Source organism: Rhinoderma darwinii, chromosome 5, assembly GCF_050947455.1.
Source record: "Rhinoderma darwinii isolate aRhiDar2 chromosome 5, aRhiDar2.hap1, whole genome shotgun sequence".
NCBI classification, from domain to species: domain Eukaryota; kingdom Metazoa; phylum Chordata; class Amphibia; order Anura; family Rhinodermatidae; genus Rhinoderma; species Rhinoderma darwinii.
The window spans coordinates 66,375,036-66,401,047 of NC_134691.1; the positions used below are offsets into that span (position 1 = coordinate 66,375,036).

Consider the following 26,012-nt stretch of genomic DNA (forward strand, 5'->3'; position numbering starts at 1 on the left):
AATAGTGGCATAGACTGCTTTTATGGTCTGTCAGCCCTTGATATAATTTTCAAAGTAGCCAGAAAAAAAAGAAAATCCATCTAGTATTGTATGGCATAATAGCACAAATGAAATACTGTATGAAATAAATTAAGCAATATTTATTGGCATGTTCATAAGCAAAACAATGCATTTGAAAGCTTTTCTTCACAAAGGCAAAGGGTAAAGGGAATCTAAAATGCAACTTCATTTTCCTCTAAATTTCATTTTTTTATGAAAACAGTTTCAAAATACACTTGCAATATCTTTAGTGTCTAAAAAGACAGTATATATGTTTCTACCACTCGTATGGTGAGAGCCATTATTTATATTGTAAAAAATGTCATTGATAATGAAAGTCTTTATTATATGTATCACACTTTTTTCAACTTTACAAAAATGTTGTTTTTTTTAATTTTTTTATTTTTTAGGGTTGATAAATATAGAGTTTTCCCCTTTATTTTGTTGTCTCCTTCATAAAAGCAAAAGACTCTTTGAAACGAGGAAACTCCACCTAAAACAGTAATACGAAAAATCAAACAAATGAAAAACACTTTGTAAATATGCAGATACAGTTTTTAATGTATCACAATGAGCAACAAACATACTTGATGAACTATTTCCAGGAGAAGAAGTTCAAATACCATCTACAATAAACATCATTTCAACTATGACAACAGGTCTGTGACAAAATAAAAAAAAGTTTTCAAAACCATGTTATTTACCGTAATACGGTACATTTGAGACTTCAAACATTACAGTAACAAAAACTAATGAGACTACCCTCTATATATAAAACATCAATAACATTTTTGGTTTAGTTTATTTAAAGTTATAGCCTTACGGGCTTTTTATTAAAACCTCAGGGTGCATTTCCTATGTAACCCAGGCGTTGAGAGTACATGTTGTGTAGACAATGATTGCGCTGTAATAATCCCTTTGATATCCAGGAAAAACAATACACATTCCCAACCTTTGGAGGCTGTCCTTTTTTTATTTATTTATCTATTTTTCTTCTTTATGTCACCCTAACAACGTCCATCCAGTTAAAGTTTTTTTTTTTTTTTGGCTGCTGTGCAGTTGTAAAAGTTTATGTCGACTTACTGTCGAATCATCATTTGTAAAACAGTCCTTTGTTTTGTGAAAAGCGTTCTGTTCCATGCTAACACACTGTTGCACATCGTGTTAACTGCCAGTACAGATCGATCTCACAATGCTGCTGCTTAACATTCATGAAAAAGGCAAAAGCAATCTTCTGAAGCCTTTGGATTTAGGACATTAGCTCACTATAGCGGCAGGATTGCACCTTGGGAGGCCATGATGTCTCTTTACGAAACACAATAAAAAACGTGTCTTCAGGATTAAAATAAAAATGTTAAAATACAAAAAAAAATATTTTTTCCCCCAAATTAAGAATAAAAAGTTCACATAAAAAATTTACAGAACATTGTTGTGATTATTTAACGAAACCAAAAAACTGTACAATAATAAAATGTAAAATGAAATGTTAAGTTGATTTGATCATTAAAACAGTTTTAAGCATGATTTTTTTTTGTTAAACTGTCAGACAGTTGCATTACATGCTTCTTGTTCATCTCAGATCAGAAATACCAAAAGCAATACATTTTTGCATTTCTTCATATTTATAAATTTTGTACCATGCACAGCCAACTACAAATATGTACAACAGCATATCTTTCTTTGTTCACAAGCCTTTTCACTTTCCGTACAACCTTCTGTAACTTTGGAATGAATCATATTGTTTTACTATACCAAACACAAAAGTGATTCGTAAAGCACCCTTGACAGCTTTCACATTCTTTAAGTTCCACAGCAACAGAAAAAAAAAATGAACAGCAAAGCATAGCAATTTATAATTCAATTCACTGTGTGGCAGAAGTTGAAAACTATGGCAAGCAAAACAAAAAAAAAGGTTAACACAGTAGCAGCAAATCTTGATAAGGATAATACTTTGTAATGCATATATGACAAACAAACAAAAACAGTAAAAAAAAAAATGTAACAGAACAGCAAACACAAGTGCCCAGGTTATTAACCAATGGGATGCTGAAAAGCTGTGCCATATATTGCATTGTAATATGTGGCAGGCCCCTGCAGCACCTAACAGGTTAATGGAAGTACATCAATGTCTAACCACCAATATAGTAGTGTATAGGCATCTAACTAAAGTTCAGTTGTATGATAACCTCTTTGTACAAAACAATTTTAGTCCCCTTTTTAATTATTATTATTATGTTTTAAAGCAGCTTCTTTGCTTTCAATAGAAGCAAATATACCTTTTCATATTTTTTTTACATGTTTATTTCTTTGTTCAACTTGTACTTAGGCGTTTTTCAAGTATATAGTACTACTTTATTTATGCACCAATTGTTAAATAGGTCTTTGGGTTGTTAGGAGGCAAACTTCTAACAAATGCAGACCAAACTTGTTGCTGCACTACACACAAAAATATGAACACTAACGACAAAAACATGAAAAATAAATCAACAGAACAAAAATAATCCAAAATAAAAACAAAAAAAAAAGAAAACAAATAATAATATTTTAATTAATTTCACATGGTCTACAAAATTAGAAGTGCACTAGTCCAGACAAAAGCAAGTACCTTGACGTTAAAGCATTAAATATCCAAAAGAAAAATGTCACATAACCCTCAGAGTTTATATCAAAACTAGAATTATTACCTCTTCAGAACAAAAAGGATGAGATCAGAGGTAAAAGTAAAAAGGTAGAATTGGCACAGAATATTAGTATATTCTACAAGAAAAGGGGTGATATGGTTATAAATATAGCTTGTGGCATATACAAACTGCAATTCACAGGGCATATACATCTTTCCACCTACTGAAATCCCATCTATGGTAAAACTGTACTATCCTGCAGGGTAAGCTCACATGAATTTTGCCTGCTGCTCAGCAAGGGTTATAATGTCTATTAATACACTAAACACACCTAAAAAAATGTGTAAATGTGTTCTAATAAAGATTTACATTTTTGGAGGGGGGAAAAGTCACAGTTTTACCAGGCTTTTGCTGCTTTTTTTTTAAATTTTTATTTTTTTTAAAACAAATGAGAAATGTTATGTTCTGACCTGAGAATTTAAAGCTACTGAATCACACCTACCTAAACTAAGAGAATTTCTCTTTGAAAATTCTGGATCATCCCCCCATACAGTACATGCTAGCATTTTGGAATTCAATCCAGCTGAGGTGCAATTTGCTTTTGGAGAGTTTTTGGCTTGAAACAAGTTCCAAAAGAACTTGGAGGATTTTTTTTCCTTTATCCATACTTTAAGCATATATTACAAGCGCATTCAACCATCTGCAACAGTTCTGTCCATACTATATCGTCCTATATTGCCAGCATATCAATATGGGAAAACAATCCTGAGTCAATCATTTGGTACTGTAATTTTTTTTGGGTTAGAGAAGCTTTGGAACGGCAATTAAAAAGTCTTATTTTTTTTTAAGCAAGGGATCCTGTCTTCACTCCTACACACTGAACATATCCACTCTGATGCTATTGAAATTACCATCTAGGCCAGAAGCAGGCTTAGCTTTGACTTCCAGAGGGTTATCTAAGTCTTCCAGCTTCTGGCTCAGCTCACTGTCAGACTCATCTGAACAACTTTCTGTGGGTAGTGAGGTTTGAACCCCTGAGGTGCTGCACAAACTTGAGGTAACCGTTGAAGGCAAGGAGAGGGAGGGAGAAGAAGAAGGGGAGGAAGCAGCTTTCCTGGCAGACGCTTGAAAAAGAATTTTAGGCCAGGACTTCATGGAGAAGCGAGAAAGATGAGGATAGGTGTTATTAGAAGAAGCTGCAGACTGCGAGGTAGATGTGGTGTTAGGACTAGGGGAGCAGACTGAGTGAGGTAATATTCTAACATGCTCTTTGGCATTTCTCATTGCTTGTTTGATTGTTTTCTCTTTGTGCAAGCTTGACTGGAGGTGTTGGCTAAGTGCTTCACTTCCACTAATAGCCACATCACAGGAAAGACACTGATGTTTGTTGACTGGAACTCGAAGCACTGTTTCTTGTGGGTCAAACAAAGCCTGACCGAAGTAACAGAAGGACTTCTGATGGTTTACTGCCGCCTCTTCATCAGTAAACATCATCTGGCACTTTCTGCATATAAACTCATGCTTGACAAATGGAACGATGACATTGTCTGATAAGTCTGCATTTTTTGGATGGGTTTGGGGTTCTTCTTTTGTGCTTTCCGTGGCAGGACATTTTTCTTCCTTCTTTTCGGACTCTTCATTTGCTTTTTGCTGTTGTTCACGTTCTATATTTGGTGAGTTTACTTGTGGTGGCTTTTGTTCTTGCTGCTGCTGTTTTTGTTGTTTTTGTAATGAATCCTGGAGGTTTTGCTGATACTGTTGGTACTGTTGTAACAGCGCACCAGGAGATAATCCAGCAATAGCTTGAGGCACTGCTGGACCATATGGAAAGAGGCTCTCCATCCCACAGATTGGAGGGAGATACCCACCTTGCATTGTTCCATGGAGCTGTGGTGTGAAGTATGAAGCAAAGCCAGGAATAAAATATGGCAAGAACTGCCCACCTAAAAATGAAGCTGGATCATTTGAAACAGCATTTTGAAGTGCTTGCAACTGAGCAGAGTCCACAAACGTTTCTCCAGCTTTGCCCAACATGGAAAGAGCAGATGAGATTTTTTCCTCTTTTTTAGACTGTCTACTTTCAAATTTTGTAGTTTCTAAATCTTCTTCTTTTACTTTTTTGAATTTATTTCGCTTATTTTTATCCAGATCTTTATTTTGTTGGTCTGTCTGCTGTCCTGAGGATGATTGGGATGGATGTGGTGAAGGAGTCTGCAGCGAAGGTTTGGTGGGAGCACTGCTCAGAGACAGGGCAGGGGATGGAGTAGCTGAAGTAGGGAACCCAAGCATGCCTGTACCAGGAGATGTCAGAGCTGAAATCAAGAAAAATAAATAGCTATTAATCTTTTTGTAACAATTTTAGCATCTAAAATGTCAATTTATGAAAAGTTATGAAAAGGAAATCTAATATTTCCCCAGAAAAAAAGATACAGTAATAATTACTATTATTGAAAAAAAAAAAAAGAATAATGCATCTATAGAAAGTTTAGTTATTCACCTACAAAGCAATATTTATTTTATTATTTTGAAATTCCATTATGAGAGACTGACTAGTATATTGCTTTAAACTAGATTTATGATATACACTTACAATTTGAACTCTGTGTAAACCCAGGCAATGGAGATGGGCTGTTCATCCCAGGAAGAAGAACTGGAGGAAGGCCAGGTAGCCCTTGGTAAGATGCCTGCAGATTGAGACCATGAAGAGCACTGTTCTCCATTATACTCGACTGCTGAACAGATAAACCCAAAACATCTGTGGCCTTTTTGATACGATCCAGTTCTTGTTGTGCCATCAGTTGCCGCACAGTTGTAGGAGCCAAGTAATCCTTTTCACGGTCAAGCTGACTTCCTATAGTTTCTCTCACCTTGGAAATGTGTTGCTGTGAAAATATATGATCTCTGATGGACAGCCGTGCTGAATATTTCACCCCACAAAGAGAACACTCTAGTCTTGTTCCATCCGGCCCAGTTTGGTTAATCATGAATGGCTTCCCTATGTTTATTTTGAATTTCTTTTCTTTTGCTCGTGCATTTTGAAACCAAACTTGAACAACACGTTTGGGAAGACCAATATAATTGCCCAAAATTTCACATTCTTGCATTGTTGGAGTCCGGTAATCACAAAAGCAAGCTTTAAGAACCTTGAGTTGAACATTACTCATTTGGGTTCTAAATCTTTTATGACCTGGTCGATCACTATTTTTGGTTTTAAAAGGATTGTTGCTACCAAATGAATTTGGCGAGCTGGGATCTGGATCTGCTATACTTGATGTTTCACTACGGTCAGCATTGTCCTCATATTCATCAGTCATATATAAATAAATGCTTTGGTCAGCATCACTTTCTCTGTCCATGTTATTATGTGATGTATTTGTTAAAGAGAAGAAAAAACTCTCATCACAGCTGTCTGCTGTGGAAGTAGTTCCTGTTTTTGGCAAACTGTCATTTACGTACATTTTTGGCTCTTTGGGAGTTTTTACATCTTTAGTACTACCAGTGGTGCTTTCCCCATCATTGTTCCCTTCATCTCCTGTAGTAGCATCACTAATTGCGGTGTTAATTGATGATGTTTCATCAAAGTCATTTTTGCTTTGATCAAATCGTTCCGCAGGTGCATTCAAGTTTTCTATGTCCTCACTGCATTCTGCCCTAAAAGATGATGGACTTAAAAGATTCTTCGGTGACAGCTCAGCATTTTTGCTAACAGGTGTAGAAACAGTAGAGGGCAAATCATTTTCACTAAGTTGGTCATTCTTTGGAAGTGGGGGGTAATCAAAAAACATATATTTGTTTGGGCTTTCACCACCATCATCCATTGCATTTAGAGGACTTGGTGGCAAACTATAACCAGCTTGCTTTACCTCATTCCAGTGCCGAGATCGTATGTGGCTTTCTAAGGCTGACTTCGCTTTGAATAGTGCACGGCAAAAGGGACATCTTTTATGGGACTGTGCGGGTCCTAAAGCCCGAAATTGACCTTTTCTTTCTCTGGCTCTTGTATTTTGAAACCAGACTTGTACCACTCTTTTTTTAAGGCCTACTTCTCTTGCAATATGGTCAAGCATTTTTCTAGTTGGGTTGGAATCTAGTAAATACTTCTCATACAGTATTTCTAGTTGTTCGGGAGTAATTGTTGTTCTTAATCGCTTATCCCTGTGTTGGTCCTCACCACTATTGCCCCCTTCCTTCTCGCTGCAGTTATTATCATCTTTGTCATCTATCTTTCTTTTTAAAGATCCAGAAACTGTTGTGGCTCCATGTGGAGCTCCAGGTTGTTGTGACAAGTGTGGCATAGAACCTCCAAGTAATTGTCCTGCCATAAGTGGGTTGTTAGGATCAAAAATCATGTATGGCATGTCTATTGGCCTTTCTAAAAATTGTGAATGGAGAAACTGATTTTGGGCAGCTAAAAAATGCATGTGTTGGTGTTCCTGCCACAACTCCAGTGTTGGAAAAGCAACCGTGCACTGATCACATTGGTATTGTAGCAACTGAGGAGGTAGGCTGTTCTGCAGGGAAGTCAAAGATATTGGTAATGGACTAGATGGAACAGGAGTGGTTTGGGATGCCGATGAAGGTCTTGCAATTTGCTGTCTTTGTTGCGTAACAGTTACTGATGGCTGTGTATCAGATGATGTTGAAGCTAAATTAGACTGTATTAATTTAGAGGCTAATGAGCTAGCAATAGCATCAATTTGCTTTGGTTTCTCTGGCTGTACATCAGGTTTTGGTGAAGTTTTTCCAAACTCTGGTCTGGGTGATGGATTCAAGGGGGTGCTTGAGCCAGATCCAGAGCTTACTGTGGTTACTGTTGAAGCTTTAGATGTTTCAGCTTGACTAGTAGAGTAGTACGTCTTTGGCATTATTTGATCTGTACCATCCAAAGATTCTTCTGTTTGACTTTCATCTTGCACATCATCATCTTCATCTTTATAACAAAGCTTTTTCTGATGAGTAATTAAGTCAAATATTCTAGGGAACACCACGTTACATTTCTTACATTCATACTGCATGTTGCTAGTACGAATGTAACGTTCATTTGTTAACTCTCTCTTTTCAGTGTCTTTAGGATCAGCTTGTATTTCATACGTTTTTCTTGCCTTTTGACGGGCATTTTGGAACCAAACAACAATAACACGTGTGGCTAAGTTGAGGACTGTTGAAAGTTGCTCAATCTCATCATCCTTTGGGTATGCATTAGTGTCAAAAAAGTCCTGTAAGACTCTAAGCTGGTAGTCATTAAACCTGGTCCTTGATGATCTTTTGCTGAAAGCGGAGTCTGACCTGTGAATATCTATTAAAGGTAGTTGTGGCTCAATTTTTATGTCCTCAAGAACTGTTATGGGGGGATTACTGAAATTGTATGGTGAATCTTTATTTCTTTGACGCTCCTTAAATAAAGTATTACGGAACCAGTGTTTAATCACCTTCAAGGAAAGCCCTGATTTATCCGCCATCTCCTGTATTTGATCCTCATTTGGGGAATTGTTAATGTCAAAGTAGGCACGTAGTACTTTAAGTTGGTCATCTGTAATTCTTGTACGTGGACGTTTAAACTGGGAATGACGCAGGAAATTTGGATCTAAGCCCAACTGTTGCTGACACATCTGTGTTAGATCTGCTGACAAAGCATCCATAGGTGAGAGTTGTAGTGCAAGTTGTGGTGTTAAAGCTGGATGTTGGATAGATTGCATCATAATTGGAGGGAAAAGAGGAAGGTCTAAAGAGATTGGAAGTTGAACTTGAGGTGGGGTTGGAGGTGGTGGGGGAGGAGGTGGAGGTGGTGGAGGAGGAGGTGTTGGAGGTGGAGCTTGCAATGGAGTTGGTGTTGAACTAGGAATTTTTACTGGTACTGCAGGGGTAAGTGCTGGTGGAGGTTGTGCAGGTGGTGCAGATGGAGGAGGTGGTGGGGGAGGTGGTGGTGGAGGAGTTTCTGGAGAAGATGGTGCAATTGGATAAAGCTTATCATATGCGTCTCTGTATTGACGGGCAAACTTTTCTAATTCCCCATATGGAAAAAGCTGTCCATGAACATGTTCTTGATGACTCTTTAAGATCAGAATATTTGAAAATAGCTTACTACATGCTCCACACTCTAATTTTTCATGCTTCTCATTATCCCCAAGTTTATGTTTTTTCTGTACTTTCTGCCTGTTTTCATTGTATTGAATTATTAACTCAAATCCAAAGTTTTCAAGCAGGGCTTTTGCTGCATTTCCCCTTGCACCAGAAGCTATACGGGGTGGTGGAATAGTAGGTTCCGATGGCTTCTGCTTCTTTACATCTTTATCTTTGGGAGTGTCATTATCGTTTGTAACTTCTTGTTTTGGTTTTTCCTTTTTTTCATGCACATCTTCAGAATCCTTATAACATGATGTATCTTTTAGAAGTTGACTTTCAACATTTGCCACATTGCTTTGTTCCTGTTTGAGTATCCTGTTGGAATGATGCTGTTTTTGTGATTGATGCTGTAACTGTGACTGTACTTGATACTGCTGGGCTTGCTGTTGCAATAGTTGCAGTTGAGTCTGCCCAGCTTGATGTTGTGCTTGAATTTGCAGCTTTAAATCTTCAAGAAGTGATCCAGCCATGCCAGGCATCCCAAATGCAGCGGAAGCAGGTAGTCCCAAATCAGGATTTAGGCTAAATTCTGTACCAGGTATGTAAAATGGAAAAAGAAACTGAGGTTGTTGAAACTGAAGAAGAGCTTCAGGTGTCATTGGAAAGTGAGGCAGAAACGCTGGGTTTAAAAACTGTGGTTGAAAGAATGCAGCTTGTTGTTGCAATTCGTGCTGGAGTTGCATTTGAAACTGTGCTGGTGACTGGGGTGGGTGATGTGGAGGTTGAGTGGGAATAACCTCATGAGCTTGCTTTTTGTTTGTTTCTTTGGCATCTAGGTGGGTTTCTTTGCTATTAACAGCTGGCAAACTCATAGAATCTAGCATCCCTTGGTTTGGGCTGCTATTATTCCCTGGTATATTACTCCCACTAGTATTGTTAGTATTAGGTTCTAGCTTGGCAGCCCTTGCCTTAGTTTGGTGAAGGACAGATCTCATATGAATTTCCAATGTAGAACTTTGGCTGTAGGCAACATTACAAATGTTGCATTTGAATGGTTTGTTGTCAGTGCTGTTGTTGGTCTCTTGAGGAACTGGACTTGATGCTTCTTGTAAAACTTTTTTAAGCTTATGCAAATGAGACACTGAATTATAATGGACCAAAAGAATGTTCTTTTGTGTGAAGGACTCTTTACATACTGTACACTTATATGGTCGTGATGGATCTAAAAATTTTTCCATAGTAAAATTTGGCCCTTTTCTAAAAGGCAAAGTCCGTTTTGGTTCAGAGCCCAAGTCATCTGGAATGGAGCTACTGTCACTCCCAACTGGGCTAGCTTTCCCCTCATGGTCCATCTCATATTCTCGCTCATTTTCCTGGTCTAGGGAGTGTTCATCTGGGGCTATGCTTTCATTTTCGGCCCAGAGCTCCCCATTTACAGGTAGGGTTGCACACAACTGCTGAAGTTCAGCCTCATTAAGCTCAGGGTGGCCTGTTTCCAAATGTTTTTTTAAAGCCAGGAATGTACGGAAACTGCGTTGGCAAAGACTGCACATGGTAGCAGCCCTAATAGCATGATACTGGGAATGTATCTGAAGCTTCTGCATAGTCTTAAAAGCCAAACTACAATGGGTACAGCGGTATTTATAAACATGCCGGTCAGAAACCGAGATCTGCTGTCTTTTTTGCTGATCATTTAGTTGTTCCGTAAGTGAGTCACACAGTTTTGCATCTTTGCTGATGTTTTTGTTCCACTCTGTGGCATCTAGCGATTCTTTGGACAGATTTTGCTCCTCTGTTTTAATTTCAATTCCAGCTTTTATATCATCTCCACCTTGGATGTTCTTTTCTTCTGTCTGACTGTCACCTAATTGAAGCAGAGAAAAAAAAAAGAGAATAAAATTAGCACTAATGTATTTGTTCTCATTTGAATGTGCATAAAGTTTTATGTGTATGCAGGATTTCTTTTTCATGTGATCAGCAACAAAGAACAAGCATGTAATACAATAAAATTAAGAGGCAGAATCTGCTGTACAAGCTCTTATGAGCTGTGTTGTCTTAGCCATTAGAATATAGAAAAATGATACCACTGGTATCGTTAGAAAATGTCTGGAGACCGTCGGTCTGCAAAAATAATTAATCTATCTGCTCTTTCTAGTTCTTTTAACTAAATAATTAAATATTTTATCTTTGTCTAGTTTCTGCTACTCTAAAATGTAAATATATTTCTATTTTACTTTTATACTTTTTTTTAATAAAAAAAAACCATGAACTATGAGTTTATGAAACAATCCTTTGAATATATTAAAAGGACAAAACCTCTTTAAAGGGTACTTGTCACTAGGTTTGGGTCCACTAAACCATCAGTCTGTCGTTATGCAGCTGAAGTTTAGCATTCCAAACCTGCCCATGTCAAAACCCGCCGTTTTGGCATTAGGTAGTTAAGGAACTTATAAATTACCCGATATGAGTCCAGGAGATGGGTCCAGCTGCATTAGGAGCATGCACATTGTGCAGATGAAGCCAAGGACAGTACATCCTTCTTCACTGCGCATGCAGCAGGACTCATCTCCTGGACTTATCTCCCGATGTAGCTGGACTCGTCTCTCATAAGTTCTTTTACTACCTAATGAAGAAACAGACGGTTTTGCCATGGACATGTTTGGAGCGCTAAACTCTAGCTGCATATTGACATGCTGGTGGTTTAATGGGGCCAAACCTAGTGACAGGTTCCCTCTCATGTTAATTAACATTTTTGTTCATTGCACTCACCTTTTGACTTTCCTGACAAGTCCGTAATGGCAGATGTAAGTGTCTCAGTTTCTGACTTCTCAGATGCAGGTGGTGGCAACAGCATACTGTTTGGCATCATGACCTCAGGCCCTGAAATCTACAGAAGACCATACGCTCAGTTAAGCAAGAACTACGCTAGTAGAAAATTTTAATAATATATAATACTTTCCAGAATTACAATCACAGATTGTAATTAAGAATTGTTGTCAATGTTTACTGTATAAATTTGTCTTCTATATAAATTACTGTGCAAAAGTTTTAGGCAGTTGTGGAAAAATCCTGCAATGTCAGAATGCTTTCAAAAACTGTTAGTTTTTTTTTTTTTTATCAATGACCAAAATGCAAAGTAAATGAACAGAACAGAATTCTAAATCAAATCAATATTTGGTGTGACCACACTTGGCCTTTAAAGCAGCATAAATTCTTTTAGGTACACTTGCACAGTCATGGATTTTGTAGGATTATAGTCAAGTGTATGATTAACCAATTATACCAAACAGTTGATCATGATAATAATTTTTAGATGCAGGTGGAAACACATTAATCAACTGTAACAGAAACCGCTGTTTTGGAGGCTTAAATCTGGGCGAGGAACAGCCAAACTCTGCTACAAAGGTGAGGTTGTGGAAGACCATTTCATGTCACAGGTCCACCATGGCAATACTGAGCACAGCAACAATACACAAGGTAGTTATACTGCATCAGCAAGGTCTCTCCCAGGCAAAGATTTCAAAGCAGGCTGGGGTTTCAAGATGAGTTGTTAGAGCTCTTATGGAAATGCACAAATAAACGGGCAACGTCGAGGACATCGTGCTTCCCTTCTAAATGGGAAGATGTCCAGCAGTGCCATAAGCTCAGAACTGGCAGAAAACAGTAGGACCCAGGTACACCTACTCTTCAGAGAAGTCTTGCCAGAAGTGGTCTTCATGGAAGAATTGTGGCCAAAAAGCCATACCTTCGATATGAAAACAAGGCCAAGTGACTCAACTATGCACGAAAGCATAGGAACAGGGATGCAGAAAAATGGCAGTAGGTGCTCTGGACTGATGGGTCAAAATTTTAAGTATTTGGCTGTAACCGAAGGGCTGGAGAGTGGTACAATAATGAATGTCTGCAGGCAACAGTAAAGCACGGTGGAGGTTCCTTGCAAGTTTTGGGTTGGGGATTTGGTCAGGATTAATAGTGTCTTCAATGCTGGCATATACATGCAGAAAGCGTCTGATTGGCTCCAAATGTATTCTGCACCAGAACAACGACCCTAAACATACAGCCAATGTCATTAGGAACTATCTTCAGCGTAAAGAAGAACAAGGAACCCTGAAAGGGATGATATGGCCGCCACAGAGCCCTGATCTCAACATTATCGAATCTGCCTGGGATTATATGAAGAGACACAAGGATTTAAGGAAGGCTATATTCACAGAAGATCTGTGGTTAGCTCTCCAACAACCTCCCTGCTGAGTTCCTTTAAAAACTGTGCGTAAGTGTACCTAGAAGAATTAATGCTGTTTTGAAGGCAAAGAGTTGTCACACCAAATATTGATTTTACTTCTGTTCATTCGCTTTGCATTTCACTAATTGATAAAATAAACTATTAACACTTCTATTTTTGAAGTAATTTTTAATTGCCAGCATTTTCCACAGCTGCTTGTATATAGAAGACATATATATATATACACACACACACACACACACACAATCACATTGCACTATTGTGTATATATAGTAAATATGTTCATTCATTCTTACCCTAGAAGTATGTATAAATATCAATGTCCAACAGGAAAACTAGTTTTATCAACCAAGTAAGGCTCTGTTCACACGTCTACTATTTCCCGTTCCGATGTTTTTGATTGTACGAATAGTGTAATGTTCAGTGCTACCTTTGCTGTCAAAAGCACCAGAACTCTGACAGAAACCTGACAGACCCTATTATAAGCCAATGGGATCCAGCAGGATTTGTTGGGATCCATCTTAAAATGGATCCGTCATACCTTCCATAGTTTCAGTATAGCAATGACAGTTATAATAGCTATACTTTTTACAGTACATTCACCCTTTCTAAAGAAAATGGAATTATATATATATATATATATATATACATACATACATACAAACAAATACACATACACATACTAGTCCTTCTCAATGAATTAGAATATCATCAAAAAGTTAATTTATTTCAGTAATTCAATTCAAAAAGTGAAACTCATATTATATAGATTATACACAGCGTGATTTATTTGTAGCATTTTTTTTCTCTTAATGTTGAAGATTATGGCTAACACTTAATGAGTGACGTGCAGAGTAACGTGCACATGGCCTGAGTTACAGTCTCTCGTGAGTACGGAGTTCATTCATTTTATACATATATATATAAAGAAAATAGAGCACGGCTAGAAAATGCTTCCATTGAGGAAGTGAAACGTTGGATTTGCTAGGTGAATAAATGTCACATTTTTTTGCTTTGAGTGCTGCTTCCGTGCTCTATTTTCTTTATACATCAAATGGGGAGAAGTCACTCCTCATTATTTGAAGCATAGCCCCAGCCAATTTAGTTTTTTTTCCACGGTGCTGTTCCTACCCTGCTTTCCATTTTATATATATATATATATATATATATATATATATATATATATATATATATATATATACACACACAGTATATAAATAAGTAACTTACTGTCATGAGTAGCTTTTCCACACAATCTGGAGACACACTGTGCAAATGAGTCAAATGCAACTGTAGATGCATTTTGTTGCTGAGAACATCTTGGCAAAGGGGGCAGGATATCACAGGTTGCACCGAATGCTGGGAAAGGATGTGCATTTGGATACGATTAGGGTCCTTGCTGCTGTAGTTGCAGTAGGGACACTGATAGCACTGAGAAAGGAAAAAAAATCAGTAATAAAGTTGAAAAAATGACTTCCTACCCAAAAAAAAAAGATTTTTATTTTTTTGGCCAAAGTGTTACCTGTTCTTGACAAATGCTATTCTCATCTGCTGTTCTTGTTCTCTTAATTGAAACATCTTCTTCTTTACTTTGTGTTAGTTGCCGCTTTGCTGCTGTAAAATTCAAGACATGCTCCTTGTCAGGAGTTTGCGTCCTGGAACCTAAAACAGATTAAAATACATGATATACTAAGAGCTGTATGTTAATATGCTTAATATAGTCAAAGGATACTCGATGCATACATGGGGTGGAGGCAGACATTTTTTCTGCTGCACCAATAACTTTAAGGCTGGATTCACACGAGCACATTACGTCCGTAATGGACTGAACGTATTTCGGCCGGAAGTCCCGGACAGAACACACTGCAGTGAGCCGGGCTCCTAGCATCATAGTTATGTACGATGCTAGGAGTCCCTGCCTCGCTGCAGGACAACTGTCCCATACTGAAAACATGATTACAGTACGGGACAGTTGTCCGGCAGCGAGGCAGGGACTCCTAGTCCCTACAGTACATAACTATGATGCTAGGAGCCCGGCTCCCTGCAGTGTGTTCAGTCCGGGACTTCCGGCCGAAATACGTTCCGTCCATTACGGACGTAATGTGCTCGTGTGAATCCAGCCTTAGAATGTAGTTTATAAGCAATCTCCTATAAGGAAATGCTGGCAGTTGTTGTCCATCGGATACAGGAGCATATTTAATTACCTCCTATAGGCCACTGGAATAATGTAAAACGTTAAAAAAATCCTAAAAAATTAGCTTTTTTCTTTTTGTGGCTATGTCATGGAATTTCAGCTGGTTCCCTGGGATATATTGGAAGTCACTTTTTATGTGTAGTAACCGTTAGTAGACTCAATAAACAGGTTTAAAAATGTACTCCTCTCCTTTGTTTGGATAACCCCAGGTTGCCTTGAAAGATTAATCAATAACAGCATTTCAGATGGAATTTCTAGATTCCCTCAAAAAAAAAAAAAAAAAAGCCTTCTGCTCGGCATTTCCTCATCTGCTATTTTAATTCTTTTCCTGTAAAATGTTGCAAAACAATAAAGTTTTGTTGTTTTAGCAAAGCCCCACAAAGCTGCCTTGCAAACGGGGAAATATCCTCTTAATAACAACGCGCTTACCTATGTAGAGAAATAAAATTTTATCTCCATCTCTTTTTTCACATTGAATACTATCCGTCTGTTGGGCTGTAAACGCTTGCATTGTGATTATCTGATCTCTTAAGACTGCAAACATTTTATTGTGCTATTTTGCAGCTTGACTATAGTTAATTTCAATATTATTATCTAAACAGTAAGTTTAATGGGATCCTGGAGCCTGCAATATAATGTGGCTACAACTTGCATACATCAAAGAGAAGGTCGAAATTCTAATTTTCCTGTCCATCAGAAAATTCTTTCCAGCGTCAATTTGCCAGATAATCTCTTCTGCTAGGCTGGATATTACAAGAGCATTGGATAGGCATGTCACATACATCTTACGACAAATACAGAACCTCATTTACCAGCCATTCCAATCTCATCACTGACCTTTTTTTCTTCTGTTTATTATGAGTATTTCTAATTTTAACTTTCAATTTTCACCATCTTCCAGTCAATTTGCAACTAAATTATTTCCAGGATGAGGACACGATCACTGGACAACTGGGTGCAAATGCATTTTGAAATGTTCTGTTGCTAAGCCAATGATTGCTATCAGCCGCTACATAAATACATAGGCCATTGGTAATCTGATTGTGAAGATACAAACTTGATTTTCTCTTTTCCACAGAAGATGCCACTTAATGGACAAGATGCTCTTGATTGCACAATAATCTATTTTTAATTTATAAATGTGTTCGCAAAAGGTAAAGGACAAAAGTATGTGTGGGTTTATTTCCAGGAAAATGAGAAAGAACAAATGCGGATTGTATTTAGGGGGGAACAAAAGAGAGAGGGGGCCCCATAGCAGAGATCAAAATGGGCACCACCACCACTCTCACTCTCTACCGGGACGGAATGGTCTGGATTTTGTTTTTCTCCCCACCCCTTTTTATGACCCTTGTGTCAATGCCCTACCCCCTGGTTTGAGAACAGTGAATATGTTTTGTCTGCAGTGATTCTTTATCGCTTCCTTTGCTGGATGATACAGGATCCAGCAGTGGTAGTATTCATTTATATAGAAGGAAGGGTTGGACCATGAAATAAACACTTGTAAATTTAGGCTTTTAGGAACTAACTGAAGCAGACCAGAAGGCGCTCCTAGATGTCCAAATTGCAAGACCTTAGGTATATAAGATATTGGGGGAAGGCTGGCGCTAACGAAGGCAAAAAATAATGTTTTTCATTTTAAGTTTTTGTTTTTAGGTTTTCTTCAAAAAGATTTCCAGGAATATACACTGATTGCCCTAGGATAGGCCATCAACGAGTGAGCAGACGGGGTCTGAAGATGGAGACCACTACATGCAGCTTTTTCTGGTAGATACTGTATTAATCACATAAGCATGTACAGACAAGCCAGAGAGGTGCCGCTATCTTATCCATGGGGAACTCAGGTGAATATTTTTACATGTTTAATTGGAACATTGGAAATTTTTATGAAATCTGGGGCACTATTTAAAAAATATGTTGCGGTCCCCCCCCCCCCCCCCCAAACTGTACTATAAGAAATGTTGGTAAGTGAGATATTTAGCCATTAAATTAGCTATTTAAACAATTGCAACAGGTTCCTCCTGGAATAATCCTATCACATCTAAAATTTTGTATTTAAGTCTGGGTTGGTTCATACAACATGCTATTTAACCCCTTCCTGACATTTGACTTATGGCTACATCATAGCCGGTTTGGGGAAGTATGGAGTGCTCTATACAATACGGGTGTCGGCTGTGATCCCGCTCGTTTATCCCATTAAATGCCGCAGTCAATAGCGACCGCTGCATTTAAATCCTTAGAAAGAGGGGGCGACCCCCTCTAGCAGCTGATCGCGCCCCCTGCAATGCAATCGCGGGGTGGAGATGGTTGCTATGGCAGCCTGAGGGCCTAATGAAGGTCCCCAAGTCTGTCATCTTTGTGCTCCTATTAAGTCCTGCCTCTGGCAGGGCTTAATAGAAGCCTATCAGAAGACGATATACTGGAATACATTAGTATTGCAGTATATAGTGCAAGTGATCCAACAATCGCTGGTTCAAGTCCCCTAGGGAGACTAATAAAAAAGTAAAAATTAGTCAAATAAAGGGTTTATTTTGTGCACAAAAAAAAAAATATTAAGAGTTAAAAAAAAACCCCCTCTTCCCATTTTCCCACTAAAGCATTGTAAAAAAAAAAATTTTTTTCAATATATTTGGTATCGCCGCTTCCGTAAAAGTCTGAACTATTACAATATATCATTATTTAACCCGCACGGTGTACGGCGTAAAAAAAAAATGTAAACGCCAGAATCGCTATTTTTTGGGTCACCTTATCTCCCACAAATATGGAATAAAAAGTGATCAAAACCTTGCATGTAAAAACTACAGGTTATCCTGCAAAAAATAAGCCCTCATACCACTTAATCGACGGATTTTCTACCCCACAAATATTTTTTCTCCTGTTTCTTAGTACATTATATGGCACTATAAAAAACTACAACTCGTCCCACAAAAATCAAACCCTCATAGAACTATATAGCGATGGAAAAATTAAAAAGTTATGGCTTTTGGAAGGTGGGGAGAAAAAAATTTAAATTAAAATCTGAAAATTGTTTACAATGGGAAGGGGTTAAGGACTGACATCTAGCAAGGCTAACATTTAATGTTAAACATGACCTACATTATAGCACAACCCTGTCCTGCCAGTGCTGATGCAAAATCTCTAAAGGGGCAAACGGCTCCAAAAAAAATTATGCTTTTGTCATTTTACGAATGTATAATAAAGTTTTTGCCCATTTTATCTAAACTGTTTTTTTGTGGGTTTTTGGTGTGTGTGCGCGTGTGTGTGCGCGTCCGTGTGCGCGTCCATGCGTGCGTCCGCGCGTGTGCTTAGGACTCATTGAGCTTTTCTTTCTGTTCTGTTATGGTTCTGGCCCAAAAGTATACTGAATATTTTTCAAAACGGATGAAAGAACTGTTTTGACAGTAATTTTCTGCACTAAAATAAATATTTTTTTGAACATTTCCTATTTAAAAGCAGACAACGTTTTACAAAATGAGAAATCATTCTCAAAGAGCTCTGGAAGCAAATAGAAAAATGCTGTTTATAAGTGCAAATGTTCAGCACTCATTACCAGACATTAAGTTCCTGACTTATCGAATGTGATCCAAATTCAAGTCATGTTCTACATTATAATTATTGATATTTATTTGTAATTAGACTTAAATGGGAGACCGACTTCCATTGCAATAACAGAGGTTAATTTTTATCTTTTCCCCCTTATGTTTACAATCTTATTAAAATATACTCCCCTCAGCAATAACAGAGGAGCGCTGCATTTTCAATGCAAATGTATTAATCTGGGTAAATTCCATATTAATTCTTTTGCTGCATAGAGATGTAATTTGGATTATAATTAATCGAAAGTGGCACTACATTTAAATGACAATATAAATGAGGCATTAGCAGGCTTTTTCTGCACTGAATGAGCCATCAACAAATAGAACTTGCATATACTGAAGTCTCATTTTGTGCAGTAAGATCCTGCTCATAATGTAAGCAACACAGCACAACAGCTTACATGGTGTTATAAACACATGGGTACTAATCATGTGCTAATCCTCGCTTGTCTAATAGATTGAAAACAAAATAGCCACACTGCTCTCTTGCCTGACATGTTGGTGCTGTGGTAATTGTGTCATATATTTTCTTGGCTGGATACAATGTAAACATAGAAGCTCTGGCAGACTGAACCTAGAAGGGCAGTTTTGATTTATGAAACGAAATATCTAAGCCAAAACTAGGAAATTTGTGACTATCGAGCTGTGGCGGAACTACAACTTTCAGCATGACCTGCCGCCAGGTTACACCAACAGAAGGAATTGCTGGAAAGTAGCCTAAGCCTATCATAGGTATTACTACACTAGATTTTCTATGCAGTTTTTGGTAGTATTATATATATTTATAGTTTTAGGCAGTGGCATGCAAAGAGATGAAAAGTTACCTCTTTCCTGGATGTTACCTCTTTGTGTCACCAGAGGCCCCCCATAATGGAACAGGAGGGCCTGGTCTTGTTTAGCCCCCCTGTTATGTAATAAAGAAGAGTGCTGTGGTCCTCACTTCCCATTTCTACTAATGTTGTGTTGTTTGTGGAGAAGGCCCTTCATATGTTTACCCCACTTCAACTGAACTGGTGCTCCATGGGCCTCTCTATGGTTTGTACACCTTTGCTTTTAGGTTATAATATTTCTATTATTACTCACCCCTCCCTATCCCAGCGCCCGGTCCCGGCTGGCGACCACCGGTCCAGCCGTTGATAGGCAACTTGACTCACCTCTCATCTGCTACAGCGTTTTCCCTGCTGATGGCTGCGGCTCTGGAGATTCCTAGCTGCAGCCCCCTTTCTCTCTGTCATGGCAACTAGCGCCTTTGGCTGACGTAGGTCTTGGCAGGTCTCCAGCCTCACTGCCTCGTCTGCTAATTAGGGTATTTCCTGGTACTTGTACTTGTTCTTGTATCTGTATTGTACCTGAACTTGACTTTGATCCTGACCTCGGCATTGTTCCCGGATTTTGCTTCAGTGTCTCGCTTTGGATTGTTTGCCTGGTACCTGTTATTCCACTCTTGGTTCTGACCCCTGGATATTCCCTGACTACAATCCCTCTCATCCTCTGGCCTTTTACATTCCTGACTGCTTAATTGGTGAAGACCCTTGGCTCCATTCCTGGCAAAGCTACAGCTCCTTCAGCACTCCTGCTATCAATCGTGACTATTCTGGGGGTGAACCTGTAAATCCATGTGGGAAAATCTGTAGCTCCTAGCGGGGTCTAAGGGTAAAGAACACACAGATTCCTTAGACTCCAGACCCAAGTCTAGCAAATGCCACAAGGATTGTGTTTAAGAGGATCCACATCCCCAGTGAGAAACGTAACATCAATTAGTTTGGATGTTTACTGTGTAGAGCTACCGGGCCCTTTCTGCCACTATAATTTATGGCTTATTTTGTCTTAGAACAATTGCGAAAAACTAAAAAACTAAAGAAAGCTACTGCCTCAAATTTTGGGGAATCAGTATAGGTCCAACAGACCCAACCAATGCTAGTTTCTGACGTATCTATAAAGACATGTCAGAAAAACTACCAAAATAAATATGGCTGCCTCTACTGTATACAGGAGATCAGAACACCTTAAAAATGCTATGTAACTAACTACCAGTTACATAGTTCGTACAGGTGAAAAAATACACATGTCCATCAAGTTTAACCAAAGGATGGGAAAAGGGAAGGAAATGACTACCATTTATTATACAATAATGTGAAACATCGTCCTTCGTAATGTCAACTATCAATATTTTGTTTGTTCTATGGTCAGTGTATTTAAAGTATTGTTATATTATCATTTCAGGTGTCGTGCTGTACGATAAAAGAAAATGATGGGATGCTGGTCTATGTATTTCTCTAGCTATGAAATAAATTGACTTTCTATATAAATATCCATTTTTAACACAAGCACTTTTATATATGCTACTGTCATTGAGATACAAGACAAAGACAGATGACTACCTGCTTCTAATAGGCTTCAACCTTTCTCAGCACTTCTTCTGCTTGAATGAACCCAACTTAATGTAACTAGGTATAGCGTGCAGCAAAAATAGCCAATGTAATATTCATTGCGACCATAGATTTCCATCTCATACATACAAATCATGGGTGAAGTCAGATATTTGCCAAATCAAACACAGAAAAAAGCCTGGGTATCCAAGCCAGATGCAGGCCTTGGGTTTGTTTGTGCATAAGTAAATGTCATGACATAGAGGTTTTGTTTTCAAAGACAGTAGCTTTCATTATAGGGCTTTGTCTATTCCAGGAGATCAAAATGACCCAAATCTAAATCCATTTTCAATGATATTTTCCTCTGCTTAGGCTGGATCATCTGCACATTCTTTTAGCTGGATTGTGTCTTGAGTTTTCCTAAGCAGCTGCCCCATGTAAATTCTGCTGAGTTTTGGTTAGAGCTGCTGTATAACAACGCTCTGTCAATATTGAAGAGGAAAGTACGTTTTATGGGAATAAAGGATAACTACATGGGAGAGTTACAAAAAACATCCCAGGAATAAAAGTATAAATACCATGCCAAAAATAAAAGTAAAATGTTCCCAGTTGCGTCTACTTCATTATAAGGGATCGAACAGTCTGAATCTACCAGATCACCGAAATAAAGTGATACAAACAATCGCTTCAGCCCACTTATCTACGGGAAATAGGATTCATTGTGGAAATTAATTTATTTTAATTTTCTGCATAAGGTATTATTCTGACAACGCCTACGCTCTATTTGTAAAAATCATGTTGTTTGTATATAGTAAGACTTTCTTCATATGCAACTTAGGCAAGGTTCACACTGCTTTCGAACACTAGGTTTAGTGTATACCCCGATAAATCCTTCTGATGTATATTTCTAACATGCCCAGTAGATGGCTTTAAAAAAGGCTTAAATAATTTCATAGAACAAAAAAATATCAGCTCCTATGTGGATGTGTAGAATTCTTGTTTGAATGTTGATCTAGTCTGATCCCCTCTTGGGATCAAGGGGGAATTTTTCCTAGATCGGTTAATGAATAATGGGTAATTTTTATATTTATTTACATTTTATTAAAATTAAACAACAACCTTACTCTGGATCATTAGGGGTAAAACAAGTTCTATAGTGTCTCACATCCTTTGGTTAAACTTGATGGACATATGTATTTTTTCAACTGTACTTGCCATGTAACTCTCGTTACCACACGTATGCCAAAAGAGTTTGGCCGGTACACAAGGTTATACCATTGCCTCATCTGTATTGAAAATCAAAGTTGACCAAGCATTTAAGTTTAACTATATGCAAAAAGAAAATGTGCATTTTCTGGAAGACTTTTACGTCTAGGTCATACATTCGGGTTTGGTGGAATATTCCACGTGTTGTGAACCTAGCCCTAGATGTAGGGCCCCTTGCACACCACGTTTGGTAAGGTATAGAAAGTATACCCCATTGACCCTAATTCTGAAAGAAAACGGTATATGCCATGCATACTTTTTAGCGTAAATAATAACCTAACACCCTACACTATTCCCTGGGATAAAAAAAAATATTCCTGACATATTACACATAAACTAAAACAATGTGATACTTCAAGTACGTTCCGTTTTCAAAAGTCATTGTATAAAGGTTCTAGACTAAACTAAATCGTCCTGACAATCATTTTTGGGATTCTGTCTTGTGCTTACAAATAAATATGTATGAAATTAAAGATAGATGCCGCGAGTCTGGGAAATATCACAAGGCCCCTTTAAGACTGAAAAGTCAAAATAACAAAATGTCATTCTTTCAGTTACAAGGATAGATATTTGATTGCTAGGAGGAGAAAAAAAATCAAGTGGTATCTAATCCTACGCTTATGAAAAATTAATATGTCATCAGAGGAATCACAAGTACAGCTAAGATTAATGAAAGGCGCTTAAAAAATTACAAGCACACAAACTGATTTGATTAAAAAATAATCTCACTGGTCGTCCTGTAATATTCCTCAACTTATCCGCATCTATCCTGTCAGATGGTTATGATTAAAAATAGGTCAGTGTGAGGCTACTGATCGGAATCACATGCAAAATGCACAAGCAATGAATAGGAGCAGGAATGTCCAGACAGTTAAAATTGAAGATCAGTACAAAAAACCCTACAGTGTTGGATGAGCCTGCAGACCTGGGAATCTCAAAGGATCCAAGGAGGAGGGAAAACATTCAATCTTACCTGAATCCTTTAATGTCTTGCCCTCGCTGCTGTCTTTCTCATTTGTGCCTCTCTCCTCGGCTGGGGCTACTGCTGTAATTTTCTGAGATTCTTCTACTTCCTCCGCCTGCTCTTCTGTAAAATAATAAGAAAAAGGTGCATTTTAACAATTGTCATTTACAATGTCGAGTCCATATAGGAAACGGAAAAAAAAAGGTAAAAATGGCATAAAAAAGGTAAATAATACAAATGAATATACATAGTGTCCAAGCATGATTCCATACATCCATTGATTTAATAACATATATGTTTTTTCTTGTTTTTATGCCACCGCAGGAAAAGCCGGGGTTGCTTTCATTAACATAAATAATGACAATTGTCTGTTTGCCCTGCAACATTGTAGCAAAAGCAAGGATAGTGTTCAAGGATACAAACGAAAAAAAAACCTATATTATGGAAAAGTAGCAATGGAGGAGATTTTCTTGAAAACAATAGCGAGTGCTAGGAGCGATTGTTCTAGAGCCTTATTTTTTTTATCACTGCTTGTAATTAATAATTGAATAGCTACAGTGTTTTTATTGTTTTACCACAAGGGGAATCGCAAAGGTTATTTGATACAATGAAGGATCATCTCAAGAAATCTGCATCGCACTCACCTCACTTATATGTTCACACCAGCCAGATTACATAGAAATCTTCACAGTAACTCAACCCTATTTAATTATTCTGTAAATCTTAGCTATGCTGCTGGTGGATTAATCTGTTTATGCAGTTAGCCTCTATGCTGGGGCTGTGTAGCACTAATCCATGAAAGACCCACTGTTCCTTTTCATCCTGTGATCATTTGTCTCTCACTGTGCTGATGTCACATTTTAATGAATTTTTAGCAATCTGAGTAATGCCAGATAACCAGGCCTGCAACTCCCCACTGCACTTCATGCTGTTTTCATTGCTGTACAAAAATAAAAATCATATTTCTCATCTCAGGTAAAAATTACATAAATTAGGAGGCGAATGTAAACTGTGTTTCAAAGCACCAGGCTGCTCAATTTCATAAAATATTTAACGACCATATAAATTAACCTCAGGCAGGGAAAAGGTCAGGCGTTTGCTAGTAGAACCTATAATATACTGTGTGTATATATATATATATATATATATATATATAAAATTTTGTTTCATGATGACGCACTTAACCCTGTGCTGGCTTCCCCATCCACCACGTCCTCCCTGCATTAACGTTAAATTACACACTGCATCAAATTTTCATTGTGAACGGTCTATGGTGATTGAAGGCAGATAGAGTGGACTTCTTCAGGCCGCATCTTTTATTAATAATGTTCTGACAGCTGAATGAGATCTTGTCTAACATATGCAGCAGCTGAGTACAGAGAAAGATAAAAAAAAAAGACAAACGGCCTCCGTATGATGGAGGCAGAAAATAAACATGTAATAAACATGAGCACGCAATGCAGTAACGGGAAAATGACGCACCAAACCATTGTTTTCTATCTGGTAGGAAGAGGGGTTTGTTAATAATGATTGCCTGCTACTTTACAAATCTCGGTTCAAATGAAAGGCTTTGCTTTGGGATAATTTATGTATATGTGTATTCACAGATTACCATTACAGGGGAAGAAAACAGTTCTTACTGTTCCAGCCCTTTATTCTTCCAGTGTTGATTGCTAATCATACACGGCAGGCATCCTCATCACAGTTGGAAGTGACGCTGTATTTATTAAGGTGGTAGGGGGCACAGTTTGGTCTGCTGTGAGCCTGTGATCTTGACTGGATTGGGCTGTGTTAATGCCAAGTGCACACACATGAGACTCACATCCAGTGTCAGGCCCCAGGGCCGGGGGCAGCCCTTGGCAATCCCTTTTTTTGTGTCTTTCCTGGAGAGGAGCTATTGTTTTTTTTCCTAGATTTACTGACCCATTCCCTAAGGCTGGAGAATGAAGTGTCAAAGAGCTACTGACTGTCCTTATCTTCTGGGGACATGAAATTTTTAAGACTATTGTGTCACGTATTAATAAAACATTGCGTGCCAGGAAAGCCGTGCACACGGAAGAAAAAAGCAAATTATGATGGTACTAAAAGAAAATCTTATCATCTGGGTCTCATCAGACAGTTTTGCAGGGTGCTCTCCGTTTTTTTTTTCTGGTATGTGTTTTAAGTGTGAGAGAAATTCCCAGACATGTTCTTCTATACATCATCATAGTGTCTGACCTCAAAGTGACCCTGGCAACAGTTTGAGAAATCTCAACGTGAACAAAGACTCAGTGTCAGCAGCAGGGAAAGATTGCGGGATAGACTTTCCCCATCAACTTAATCGCAAACAGCAGTTTTTAGGCTATAACTTCATAAAGCTTCACCAAACCACAAACATATAACCTTTCAAGGTGAAGTAGCCCCTTTACCATAGTCCCCCTCCCCCCCTTTCTGATTTTTCTCTATCCTCTTTTATTCCCTTTGATGTAGAAAGGCAATTAGCTCTAATGTTCAAGAGCTGCAGGCCTGTTTTATGGCTTGGAAGGTGAGAGCTGTTTATTACAGGTAGACTCCAGAGGGTCACAAAGGCTTTGTATATTTTTAATCACAAGCAAAGAAAAAAATACAAAAATACAAAAAAAAATTTAAAAAAAAAGCAACGCAAAGCATAAAATGTACCT

The 26,012-nt window shown here is 38.1% G+C and overlaps 1 protein-coding gene across 4 annotated transcripts in view; it reads right to left on the reverse strand.

The window, feature by feature from the left end:
* Window positions 1-572: 572 nt before the first annotated feature.
* Window positions 573-26,012, reverse strand: part of ZFHX4 (zinc finger homeobox 4) — a 149,332-nt gene continuing 123,892 nt past the window's right edge. For all 4 annotated transcript variants that reach the window (XM_075826103.1, XM_075826100.1, XM_075826101.1 and 1 more), the window contains exons 5-10: window positions 23,362-23,475; window positions 14,489-14,628; window positions 14,197-14,397; window positions 11,493-11,610; window positions 5,251-10,587; window positions 573-4,972 (exon numbers count right to left, since the gene is read on the reverse strand). In XM_075826103.1, the coding sequence (XP_075682218.1) occupies window positions 3,531-4,972; window positions 5,251-10,587; window positions 11,493-11,610; window positions 14,197-14,397; window positions 14,489-14,628; window positions 23,362-23,475 (7,352 nt within the window). In that variant the 3' untranslated portion in view covers window positions 573-3,530. The remainder of the gene's footprint in view (window positions 4,973-5,250; window positions 10,588-11,492; window positions 11,611-14,196; window positions 14,398-14,488; window positions 14,629-23,361; window positions 23,476-26,012) is intronic.